The sequence below is a fragment of the Phascolarctos cinereus genome, unplaced genomic scaffold (genome assembly GCF_003287225.1).
Source record: "Phascolarctos cinereus isolate Bilbo 61053 unplaced genomic scaffold, phaCin_HiC Scaffold_2;HRSCAF=192, whole genome shotgun sequence".
Lineage (NCBI taxonomy): Eukaryota > Metazoa > Chordata > Mammalia > Diprotodontia > Phascolarctidae > Phascolarctos > Phascolarctos cinereus.
In genome coordinates this window covers 314,105,429-314,117,975 of record NW_027555625.1, presented here as the reverse complement: position 1 = coordinate 314,117,975, position 12,547 = coordinate 314,105,429, and the positions used below count along the sequence as shown (strand labels likewise).

Genomic DNA, 12,547 nt, shown 5'->3' with positions numbered 1-12,547 from the left:
TTTTCTCCTTAGAATCTCTTCAGATCCAGCCAATTTGGTTTTCTCAACATTCCCAAGACATACCTTGAGCTTTCCTATCTCTTTGTCTACGACTCTGCCACATAAATCCAGAGTTCCCCTTGCATGGAACGTTCTCTCTCCCTCTCTGTCAAATACCAGCTCAAATCCCACTTGCTCTGAGAAACCTTCCCTGAACATCTAGCCCCTAGTGTTTGAACTCACATTCACAGGACCCTGAGCACACACAATGTTGAATTGTTGGTTATCTTGTGAATGTATCATCTCCATTAATTAAATTGTACTCTAAGAAGGCCAGGTACCAGGTTTGATATTTATTGAGGGAAAAAGGGTTCAGGAAGAGAGATGCAGGTGTAGAAGGGGAAGGAAAGGGAGTGAAGGGAATAGAGAGAAGCATCCAGTGGGAGTTAGCCCAAGAATGGGGTTGGGTGGCCACGGGCCTGTTGGCTTGGAAAGGCTGAGCCAGGAAAGTTCAGACTGGGGAGTCACTTCTTCCAGTCATTCCGAGCATAGTCCCACCGGGAAGCCAAGCCTAGAATTGGATTTCCCTTCATGTCCAATACCCGCTGCAGCTGTTTGGACTTCCAGTCCTCAGACAATGTGATGGGCTTCTCCGGAAATACTGCAAAAGGGGAGGAGTGGTTGGTACTGTTGCTCGGGGACCATCCTTACCTGATCCTCCTGTCTCAGCCACCCTAGGGCCAAGACCATATTCACAGTGTTGACCGAAATGGGAAATGACCTAGGGGTTCTCCAAGAGACCTCCAGGCTCAACTTCAAATGGGGTTAGGAGTAAGATAGGGAGGGAGAGCTTCCGTATATCTGCCTGCCCTTTCCTCTTCAGCCCCTTGGCCAGCCACATATGTTTCCAGAATATTTTCCTTTCCCTCTTACTACCATGAGAAGAAAAGAGCAGTGGGCTGGGAGTTCAGAAACCTGGGTTCTACTCCTGACTCTACCACTCACTGTGACACCTACTAGCTCTAATATTCTGTGTTGTAAGGTTCTATCCAGTGTGGGGATTCTATGTTCAAAGGCTGTGGTTCCCGATCATTGCTGGTAATTGGAGTTAACTGCAGGGGGCCTGCAAATACACAAATAACACGAACATGCTTTCTGTAGGCTGAATATTTCAAACAATTATTTTCCAAATGTCTATAGTTGACATTGTATTTAATAAAATAGAAATTCATTTAAACTGCTGCTGATTTTTATTCATCTTTATATTATGATTTTTTTTATCATGTATTTTCTCAGTCAATGGAATTAATGGAATTACTATCATGTGGGGATGCATGATATTTTCGGACATTAAAAAAGAGTCCTCATACTTGGAAAATTTGACATTTAGGTGGCACAGTGGATAGAGTGCTGGGCCTGGAGTCAGGAAGACCTGTGTTCAAATTCGGCCTCAGGCACTTAACTGTGTGACCATTTAACCTCTGACTCAGTTTCCTCTACTGTAAAATGGGGATAATAATAGTGACTAACTTTCAGAGTTGTTGTGTGGATCACATGAAATAATATTTGTTTAGCACTTAGCATAGCAGCTGCCTGACACAGTAGGCATTTAATAAATGCTTATTCCCTTTCTTCCTAAAGTCCTGCTTTGACATTCTATGTTCTAAAAACTTCCATCAATACTATGAACCAATGACTTGCCCATCCACCTCTAAAGCCTGGGTATTAAACTGTTTTCTGGGCAAGGGGAAGGGAATGGGTTGAAGCTCTTGTAAAATACTTCTAATGTCTAAGGATAAATCCCTATTTTCAAAAACACTCCTCTCCCCACTCCATCTATCTTAATCTGTGGCTTTAGACAAATTGACTAAAACCTCCCCATAGCTATGCCTTGCTGGCCTGAAAGAAGGTCCCAGAGGGTAGGTGGCGGGAAAGTAAAAACTGTCATTCACCACACTGCGTCCCTGTCTAACCAGCCACTCACCATATAGCCGCTGCCACCATATCAGGATTCCAGTGAAGCCAAAGAAAAAGAAGACTCCCCCCAACACCGTCTTCCATTCATTGGATGGTCGGTTCATCTCTGCAAAGGTCTGATGGAACTGCATTCGATAAACTGGGACCAAAGAGGTAAGGGTGGTCCTCAGGGCTCTGCATATCCCTGAGGGCCACTCCTCTAACCCACGGCCAAGGGAGTAGAGGTCAGGGAGCCTCCATCATGGCTCCTTCCATTCCCCTCTTCTCTGAGTTATCCAGGGGGGATCCCCCTAAGGCAGGTAGGTACCTCTGCCTGTCTTCTGCTCTACCAATTTTCTCAGTCCCTCAAACATGATGTACTACCTCTTCCCTCTTTACCTTTAAATCCTCTCCATCCTTAAAGGCTTACAACCTGCCTCCTCTGAGAAGCCTTCCCTGACTACCCAGGCCCAAGAGGATCTATCCTTCCCTGCAGCTCCTACAACTCTCACTGTCCTAAAGCCTCTCATTCAGCTGTAAGTGTAGATGTCCTGATTTCTAGCTCTCTTCCCCTCTCTCCTTTCTGATGGCAAGGATATCTCTGTATCTTTATAGAGGCAGAGGGTTGGGTCCAGGTAGCCATTCTGGAATGAGAGAAGTGGCAGACAAAGACTGCTGGATTTAGAGCCAGAGAAAGACCTAGGTTTGAATCCCAGCTGTACTATTTATTGTATATGTGGCCTTGGGGATGTCACTTCCTCTCTGGGCCTCAGTTTCCTCATCTGTAAAATGAGGCAGTTGGACTAGATAGCCTCTCAGGTCCTACCCAGTTCTAAGTCTATGATTCTATAATGGACAGTGGCTGCTGACCCTGAATCTGAAGGCTCAGCTTTGACACTTGTAGCCATGTGACCTTAGACAAGTCACTTCCCTTCTGGGCCTCAGTTTCCTCCCTGGTAATGTGGGTAAAATACTACTTGCATTTCCTATCACCATGTTGTAAGGAAAGTGTTTTGTAAACCTCAGAGTGTCGTAGAAATGACAGCTGCTATTATTTTGGAATATTTCTGTGAACAGACAGTATCATAAATTTTAGAACTGGACAGGACCTTAGAAACCATGAATCCATCCCACGCCACCCCATTATTTTCTGGGAGGAATCTAAGGGCCAGTAAAGGAAAGTGACTTGCCCAAGTCTACACAGATATGAAGTGGCTGATGCAGAATTCCAGTTGAATTCCTCTAGCTAACTCAGTGTTCTTCGCATGACACGTGGCACAAGGCTCCTAGTGCTGTCCATTGCCACACTGCTCTCCACTGTTCCTACTCCCCTTCATCCTGACAGGGGAATAGAGAAGTTTTCTCTTTTGTCTCAAAATGAGCTCCAACTTCATGTATTCAGAGAAGAGCTGCTTCCAGGCCCCCTCCTAATCTCTGCCGACTCACACTCTCCTGTGCCATTTTGTGAGCTTGACCAAAACGGGAGTCTGAGGTTTCTGGGGCTAGCACCATACTCAGCTCTAGGCCAATAGCTCCACCCCATTCAGCCCTGTTCCACTCTCACTCCCCTCCCACCCCTGCCAGGCAGATCCCACCGTCCCACCCCACCAAGAACTTACGGGCCACTTTCTCAGCATCTGTTAGCTGTTGCCATGGTCCTTTCTCCTTTTCCTTCAGCGCCCGCTGCTGGGGGCTCAGCTCACTACAGAAGGGCTCATCCGGCATGGGGTAATTGCGCTCTGCATGGTAGTTCGAGTATGGAGGCATCTTCTGGCTGCAGGCTAGGGTTGCAAGGAGGCTGAGCTGGAGGGGAGGAGGACCCTGCCCCAGCTTTCCCTTTTACAGAAGCCCAGTCTCCTCCCAGAGCCTTACTTCTAGGGGCGACAAGACTCAGAGCCCTCCTCCCCACCTATCCATAACATTTCCCCCCTGGGAAGAGGCCCATGATCATCCGACCCCTTGCATCTCCTGCCCTCTCTTTCCCACCTCCTTCTTGCCCCCCCCATCCTGCTCCTCCCTCCTCATCTTGGCTCAGACCACTCCCCTTAGTATCAGTTTCCTCATCCATAAAATGAGGAGTACTTTGCACTAATGGTAAGCAGCATTTCTATAGCACTTGGAAGCTTACAAAATGCCTTCCTCACAGCAGCCTTGTGAGTTAGGGAAAGGATGCACATATTTACTGTCCCTATTATACAGATAAACTACTGAGACTCTGAGAGACTCTAAAATATCTTGCTTCTGTTTCAAGAAAACCAGAACCTTCTCTTACCATATCTAGCCTGATACTGTCCAGCGTGCTTTCTACTAAACCACACTGTCCCTCCATGGTCTAGACTTTAAGGCCCCTTCCAGCTCCAACATTGCTTTAAATTCTAAGGCCCCTTTCGGCTTTGATGTTCTATATGTTCTAAAGTTTCTCCCAGTTTTGGTGTGGAATGTTCTAAGGTCCCTTTTAGCTTTGACATTCTGTGTTCTAAGGTCCTGTCCAGCTCTAACATTCTATGTTCTAAGGTCCAGGCTATGAATCCTGTGATCTTTCCCCTCCTGGTTCCCTATCTCCAGCATTCTGTTTCTGTGTATAAATCATATAAATCCTACCTTATTTCCCAACTTTCCTATCCAAAAAGCCTTCCTTGACAACTCCAGGTCTGTGGAATCCTTTCTCTTCTACCATCCTCACACTTTGGTTTTTTGGGTTTTGTGTTTTTTTTTTTTGGTTAGGCAATGGGGTTAAGTGACTTTCCCGGAGTCACAGAGCTAGTAAGTGTTATGTGTCTGAGGACAGATTTGACCTCAGGTCCTCCTGAATCCAGGGCCAGTGCTCTATCTACTGTGCCACCTAGCTGCCCCCCCATCCTCACACTTTGTACCACACATATAACAATACTGATAATTCACATTTCTATATCACTCTACAGTTTGCAAAGTAAGTTCTTCCCAACAACTCTGAGAAGGAGGTAGAGCAAAGATTATTATACCTATTTTACATATGAGAAAACAGACTGGAACTAGAGAAATGAAGTGTTATACCCAGTGTCACAGCTGGCAAATATCTGAACCAGAACTTGGACCTTGGTATCCTGACATCAGATTCAGTCTTCTTTCTTCTCCATCAAATAACCTCTCAATGACATTCACTCTTGCTATAGTTTGAAAGCTCTCACCCATGATTATCAGTTGATATCAATTAGTCAGCCAGACTTAATTACCTTTTAGAATTTTAGGATTGTGTATTTACTAAGGTCTAGTAAGGACAAGTGGTACAAACATCTCTCCCAAAACTAGTGGTGCTGGTGGTGGTAATGAGGAATGGGCTTTGCAAACTAGAAAGCAGTGTAGAAAAGAGAGCTTTTAAAATGTTTTTTATTATTATTGCTATTATTATTTTCCATGGAACCTGGGACACTGTCAGTGCTAATATTTCTTGAAAGAATGGAAGAAATGTCTAGGAATCAGGCTCTCTGGGCTCTAGGCCTGTTTCTGTTAACTAATTTGCAGTGTGACCTTAGATAAATATCACTTCCCTGGGCCCTGTTTGTACAATGAAGTAACTGGTTTGGTGACCTCGTAGATCCCTTCCAAGTTTTATATTTGGTGATTCTAAACTTTTCTGTTTGACATTTTAAACTGCTCCCAACTGGCCCTTCCCTAACTTACCAGCTTTTTATTACCTATTACTCCCCTTCACATACTCTGTGGCCCAGATCAACTGGCCTTTTTCCTGGACCTCATTCACAGCCCTCCATCTCTTGTCTCTCAGCCTCTACCCTAGGTGGCTTCCATGCCTGGAGACAGCCCCTCCTCACCTCCACCCCTTGAAATCTCTGGTTTCCTTCAAGGTTCAGCCCAAGTGCTATTTTTTGCATGAGGCCTTTCCTGGTCCCTTCAGCTGCTTGGGCCTCTCCCCTCAAACTTACCATGCATCTGTTTTGTAAGTACCTATGTATGCACATGTTGTCTCCCCCATTAGAAAGTTAGCTCCTCAAGAGGAAAAGTGTTTTACTTTTTACAGTACCCTGCATATAACAAGTGCTTAATAAACTCCTGCTTGATTCACTGTATAATAAAAGAGATTCTGAGACAAGGAGAGAATTGGCCCTACCTGTTGGTTGATCTCAGAGATGCTCCCTGGATATGTCAGCTCCTCACCCCAGGAAGGTTTCCTGTGGATACTTAAGCATCTCATGGAAGGAACTTTGAGAGCTCATACGGTCTGGGCCCTACCTGCAGGAAAACCTGTACTCTTCAGGACAAAGTGCTGCTATCTCTATCCTTTCTTTGGGAGAAATGCTCCATGACCTCCTCAGTCCTAATAATTCTGAGAATCAGCATGTTTTTCCTTCTGTCTGACTGAAGACTCGTCCTGCTTTCACACACAAACCCCTCCTCTTGTTCCTCCATGGATGTGGAGAGTGACAACCAGAAGGGCACCTCCTCCCTCTCATTGAGTCCCAAAGGACTCAGGGTCCATCTTCTAGGCTCGCCCTAGTGTGCTCAAAAGGCCATCTGTCCTCAACTCGTCTGGGCTATGCCAACCCAAGAGGCCCCTCTCCTGGACCAGTCAAATCCACAAGCATTTGTTTGTTTAGTGCCTAGTAAGTGCCAGAAACAGGTGCCAGGCTGATTGAGATTCCCAGAACCTCAGATCCTAGGACTTGGTGTGGCGCTGTGGCAAAGATGGTGGCCAACACATCTGGGCACATATAAGATGAAGATATCTGAGAATGACACTTCCCAGAGTCCAGCTGCACGGCACTTCATTTCCTGTAGGAACTTGGCTCTTTGTTCTTGCTTTCATGGCCATGAGAACTGAACTCTTCGGGCTTAGGGGCCCCATGGGAAGGGGGAAGAGGGAATGGAGGGAAGGGACAGAGGGAGGGAACATGGTCTGAAAGGCTCCAGACAGAGCCTGCCAAACTCTCTCCCCCAATCTGTCTCTTTATCTTCATTGCCCTCCCCCATGCCAGATCAGCTCTTGGGGACCTAAGCACCCTGGGTATCCTCTCTGGGATGGCTGGTGTGGACCTTACCAGTATCTCCTGAGCCATGGGCCTGCCGGATGCTTTGGACCCCCACGGCTCCTCTCCTCACCAAGGTGAACCAGGGAGAGTAGGGCAGAAAGAACATCTGTGGGAAGGGAGGATAGGGAGTAAGGGAGGAGACGCAGGCCCAAGAATACCTACTCCAGGGCTTCCTCCCATGTATACACACCTGAAAAGAGGCACCCCTTCCCACAATTGGAATGATCTTCCATGTGTGACCTACAGGAAGGAGCAGCAGAGCTCTCCATTTATGAAAATCCATTCTGAAGCTCAGAGACTCCATGCACCAGCCATACCTTCTGGGGACAGACCACCTTTCTCTGCTTCTACTCCTGGCTGGCCAAAGAAATCTTAGTAGGAGAAAGGCCCTCATCCCATCCCAGAGTCCTCCCAAGGGCTATAGCTATTTAATTCCCTCTCCCACCAAATTTTCCCTGGCTTTCTTAAATTTGACACAAGGTTCCCCATAGATTGGTTCTTTTTCTCTCTTTTTTTTTTTGGCTAGGCAATGGGATTAAGTGACTCACCCAGGGTCACACAGCTAGTAAGTGTCAAGTATCTGAGGCCAGATTTGAACCCAGGTCCTCCTGACTCCAGGGCTGGTGCTCTATCCACTGCGCCATCTAGCTGCCCATAGATTGGTTCTTAAAACGTGTTTCTTTTTCTTGGTCTCAGTTTCCCCTCTTTGGAATAGGTAGAGTTCTGACTCCAGGGGAGTAGTTGAGATATGGGGCAGAATGTTCAGTGACCTGAGTTTTGTGCCTCTTGATACCACTAACTCATGTGATCTTGGGCAAGTCCTTTCCCCACTCTGGGCCTCAGCATGCTTCCTTCTAAAAAGAGAGAATTAAACTGGATAGTGTCTAAGAGCCCCTCTATCTCTAATATTCTAAGACTCTGACTCCCATCTGGAATATGTTCTGAGTATGGGAGGAGCTGGCCTGGGCCTGGCTGTCCAACTCCCAGACCCAGGTATTGCTTGTGGCCCCTCCCCCACCACCAAGCTTTCCACGTCTGTTCTGTCTCTGGTCCTGCAGGTCCTTAGTAATTGTCAGCTTACGTGCTTAATGCAACCTAGGAAGGGAGGGGGACATTCATCTGGCTTATCAGCTCTTCTTTTCACAGCATACACACACACACACACACACACACACAACACACACACACACACACACACACACACAACACACCCTGGTATCCTGATAGAAGCTCTCAGGCTTGCTGAAACCCAAGCCATCTTCAGTTCTCCTCATCCCATACAGTTTCTAAAAAGGGATAAAAAAGGCTCCCTATATTTGGGGGGGGGTCAGAAGGAGATACCATTATCTATGACTTCTGGGGATCTAGGTGAGGTGCCCCACATCTGTGGACAGAAAAACTCATATCCAGGAACTGGGAGAGGGTACCCATGTCTAGGTGCTAGGAACAGTTCTTAACATCTAGAAACAGAAAGGTTAGCCACCTTTAGTTGGGGAAAAGAAACCCATAATTCCCAGCACCCCAAGACCTCTCTCCATCCTGGGGTTAGATGACTGGTCTCCCTTTCTACCTCCTTTCCCCTTTCTCCCCACCCCTTAAGCTGGGCATAGTTGGGCTCTAAACTCACCACTTTTGACATCAGAGCAGGTCGATTCAGCTTACTTGCCCAGGGAGAGATAGAGGTGGAGAACAGCTGCTCCTAGAGTCGGGTAGAAGGAGAGTTAGAGCCCAACCTCTTCTCCCTCAATCCCTCCCTCTCTCCCCTCCATCCCATCCTCCCACTCCTCTGTGTCAGGGACAAGTCCCAGGACTCCACTCTGACAGCAGCTTCCCATCCCTCCCCCACATGGGAACGAGCCTGGGGCAGGGGCTGTGGGAGTGACAGAGATCAGTAGGGATGTTCAGAAGCAGGAGTAGCAGTCAGGCACATTTCCTGCCCACTCTTCCTAGCCTGTAAGCACTTCCCAACCCCCATTCCCCAATATACTAAGCATAGAGGTTGGGGAGGGGATGAGCCAAGGCCCTTGAACATCTGGGGTAAAGCTATAGCAGACCTTACAGAATTTAAGAGTTAGTAAGGATCACAGAACACAGAATATTGGAATAGAAAAGGGACCTTGAACATAGAATGTTAATATTGAGAAGTACCTTAGCACATGGAATGTTAGATGGAAGGGGCTTAGATAATAGAATATTAGCATTGGAAGGGGTCTTAGGTCATAGAATGCTAGATGGAAGAGGCCTTAGATCATGGAACATTACAGCAGGAAGGGGCGTTAGAACATAGACTATTAGAATAGGAAGAGGCCTTATGCATAGAATGTCAAAGGTAAAATAACTCAGTCTTAGAACTTAGGAGGCTGGAGGTGGAAGTGACCTTAGAGATCATCTAGTCTAAACCCCTCATTTGGTGGAAGTCTAGAGGTCTAGTGAGGAGAGGTAGTTTGCCCAAGAACATAGAGTTAGCTGTTGTTAGAACTGGCATCAGATGCCCATCAATTGGGAAATTGCTGAACAAGTTGTGGTATGTGATTGTGATGGAATACTATAAGAAATGATGAGCAGGCTGATTTCAGAAAAACTTGGAAAGACGTACATGAACTGATGCAAAGTGAAGTGAGCAGAACCAGGAGAACATTTTACACAATGACAGCAACATTGTGTGATAATCAACTATGAATGACTTAGCTCTTTTCAGCAATATAATGATCCAAGACAATTCCAGAACCCTCATGACGGAAAATGCTATCTGGAAAATGCCATCCACCTCCAGAGAAAGAACTAATGGAATCTGAATGCAGATCAAAGCATACTATTTTTCACTCTGGGTGTGTGTGTGTGTGTGTGTTTTGGGGGGGGGGTCTGTATCTTCTTTCACAACATGATTAATATGGTAATATGTTTTGCATGATTAAACATGTACAACCTATATCAAATTGTTTACTGTCTCAGGGAGTGGGGAGGGGAGGGAGGGAGAAAATTTGGAACTCAAAATTTTCAAAAAACAAATATTAAAAATTGTCTTTCTATGTAATTGGGGGAAAATAAAATATTATTCAAAATTTAAACAAAACAAAACCAAAGAAGAAGAAGAAGAACTGGCATCAGAACTCAGGGATCCTGTCTCCTAGACAGGAAAACTTTCTACCAAGCCAGTTGAATGCATCATAACATTGATAATTCCATTCTGCCTGTTCCCTGTTTCAAATTTATGAGTGCCTCATCCTATTTATTCACATTCATTTAATCAACCTATGTTGACTCCTCTACTAAAATTGTCCTTTAGTGCTCCCCTATAGGTGGAGGTAGCCTTGAATTCTTTTTTTAAATACATTTTTTTTTAACATCACCTATGTTTACCAGTAAATCAATCTTCCTTTTGCCTCCCAGAGGACCATCTGTCCCAGTAAGGAACGAAAAAAGGGGGTGAGGGTAAGTCCAGCAAAAATGATCAACACATCAAAAAGTCAAATATTCCATATCCACAGTCTTTACCTCTATAAAGAAGAGGGGTAGGTACTTTCTCGTATGTCTTCTTGGCACCACAGTTAGTCATTATAAGGTCACCACATTTAATTTCAGCCAATAGTCAGTCAATAAACACTTAAATTAAGTGCCTGCTATGTACCAGATATTGTGCTAAGTGCTGGGGATACAAAGGCAGAAGACAGTCCCTGCCCAAGGAGCTCACAATTTGTTTTTGCTTTGTTATTCTTCCTGTTTACATCATTTGTAGTCTTTATGTATATTGTTTTCCTGGTTCTGCTTACTTCACTTTGCATTAGTTCATATAACTCTTCCCAATGCCTCTCTGAATTCTTCCTATCCATTCCTTCTTGCAATGCAGTTATACTCTATTCGTTTATGACATTTTATTAAGCCATTCTCCAATAAATGGGCATCTACCTTCTAATTCTTTGCTACCACAAAAAGTGCTCATGCTAGTAGTTTACTTCTTCGCTACATCTCTTCCTTTGATTGATTGGTTCTTTCCAAACCTTCATTTTGAGGAAAGTGCACAAGCCATCTGTATCTTCATTCCTCTCTGGCTCCGCTCCTAACTCTCTGGATTTTCTCCATCATGCCCCTGCAGGTAGCTTCTCTCTTTCTGCCTACCCCCCTTTTCAACTTCCTTTTCTGTGTATTTTCCTCTATTAGAATGTAAACTCCTTGAGGGACTGTTTTTCTTCTTTCTTATGTTTATATTCCCTGCACTTAGCCCAGTGCATAATAAGCACTTAATAATAATGCATTTAATAGATGCTTTTTGTTTTTGCTGAATGAATATTTTGTGGTATATGGGACTTTTCTTTCTGCCTCTGACCTCCTTAGGTTATGTGCCTAGCATTGGGATCTCTGGGTCAAAGTATATGGATATTTTATTCACTTATTTACCATAAGGTCCTGGGTTCCTAAAGAACATGTCAGTCAAGCACAAGCCAGGTCGGGTCCTATCAAGCTGGAAAGACTTTAAACACAAGCCAGGGTGAGCTATACGTCTGTCGTTCAAGGACCAGACTAAGTTCAGAAAAACTCAACATTGTGTTGGCTACTGGGTAATGAATTCCCCCCCCCCCTTTTTTAGGCAATTGGGGTTAAGTGACTTGCCCAGGGTCACACAGCTAGTGTCAAGTGTTTGGTCTGAGGCCGGATTTGAACTCACATCTCATGACTTCAGGGCCGGTGCTCTATCCACTGCACTACCTACCTGCCCAACATAATGAATATTTTTCAGCTACAACAACTGACTGAGACTACGTGTAGTAAGGAGTGAAGAGGGTTACTCACCCCAATGAAACCACAGATCTTTGAAGTGTCGATCGACATCTGCTGTGTGCCCAGGTACTCAACAGTTATGTATACAGAACATTTAAGTATACAGAACACTTATTTTACTATCAGAGTGTAAGTTCCCAAAGGGCAAAGATTAGATTTTTTTTTTCAATCTTCATATTTCCCGCAGAGAAACACAGTGGCTAGAACTTAATAATTTTTGAATTGTGTTGCCTCCCCCAAGGCTTCTGAGTAGAGGCCTGAGCACATGAGAGGAAGCAGCAATGGTACAGTGGAGTGCTAGATTTAGGACTGGGAAGACTTGGGTTCAAATTTTGTCTCAGAGGCTTACCAGCTATTTGACTCTGGGTAAATTAACTTATCTCAGGCTCAGTTTCCACATCTCTAAAATGGGGATGATAATGACACCTCACTGGGTTGTTTTGAGGTTTGAATGAGATAATATATAAAGTATTTTGCAAATGTTAAAGTGCTATTTAAACTCTAATTATGGCTATTAAGGTAAGTCTAGAGACGAATAAGACCCAGTTCCAGCTCTCACAAAGCTTCCAGTCAAGGGATTATGTGTACCTATCTGTTATGAAGAGATCAGGAAAGGTCTTCTGTAAGAGGATGTAGCTAAGATGTATTTTAAAGATGTGAGTCATTCACATAGAGGTGATAATTGAACCCATGAAAGTTGTTGATGAAATCACCAAGACAGTTATTACAGTGAGAGAGAAGGACCTACACAAAGGAGATAATAATAATAATAGCTAGCATTTGTGTGGCACTTTAAGGTTTGTAAGGTGTTT

At 44.8% G+C, this 12,547-nt stretch overlaps 1 protein-coding gene across 2 annotated transcripts; it reads right to left on the bottom strand.

Moving 5' to 3' along the window:
* Positions 1-317: 317 nt before the first annotated feature.
* On the bottom strand, positions 318-8,710 carry COX4I2 (cytochrome c oxidase subunit 4I2). 2 transcript variants are annotated; one of them, XM_020990694.2, is made up of 5 exons: positions 8,587-8,710; positions 6,969-7,065; positions 3,555-3,716; positions 1,964-2,095; positions 318-640 (listed from the first exon to the last, which is right to left on the bottom strand). In XM_020990694.2, the coding sequence occupies exons 1-5, from the start codon at positions 8,596-8,598 to the stop codon at positions 504-506; spliced, it is 540 nt and encodes a 179-aa protein (XP_020846353.1). In that variant the 5' UTR covers positions 8,599-8,710; the 3' UTR covers positions 318-503. The 2 variants fall into 2 exon arrangements, with proteins under 2 accessions (XP_020846353.1, XP_078006324.1); XM_078150198.1 differs by lacking the exon at positions 8,587-8,710 and adding an exon at positions 7,150-7,308.
* Positions 8,711-12,547: the final 3,837 nt, after the last annotated feature.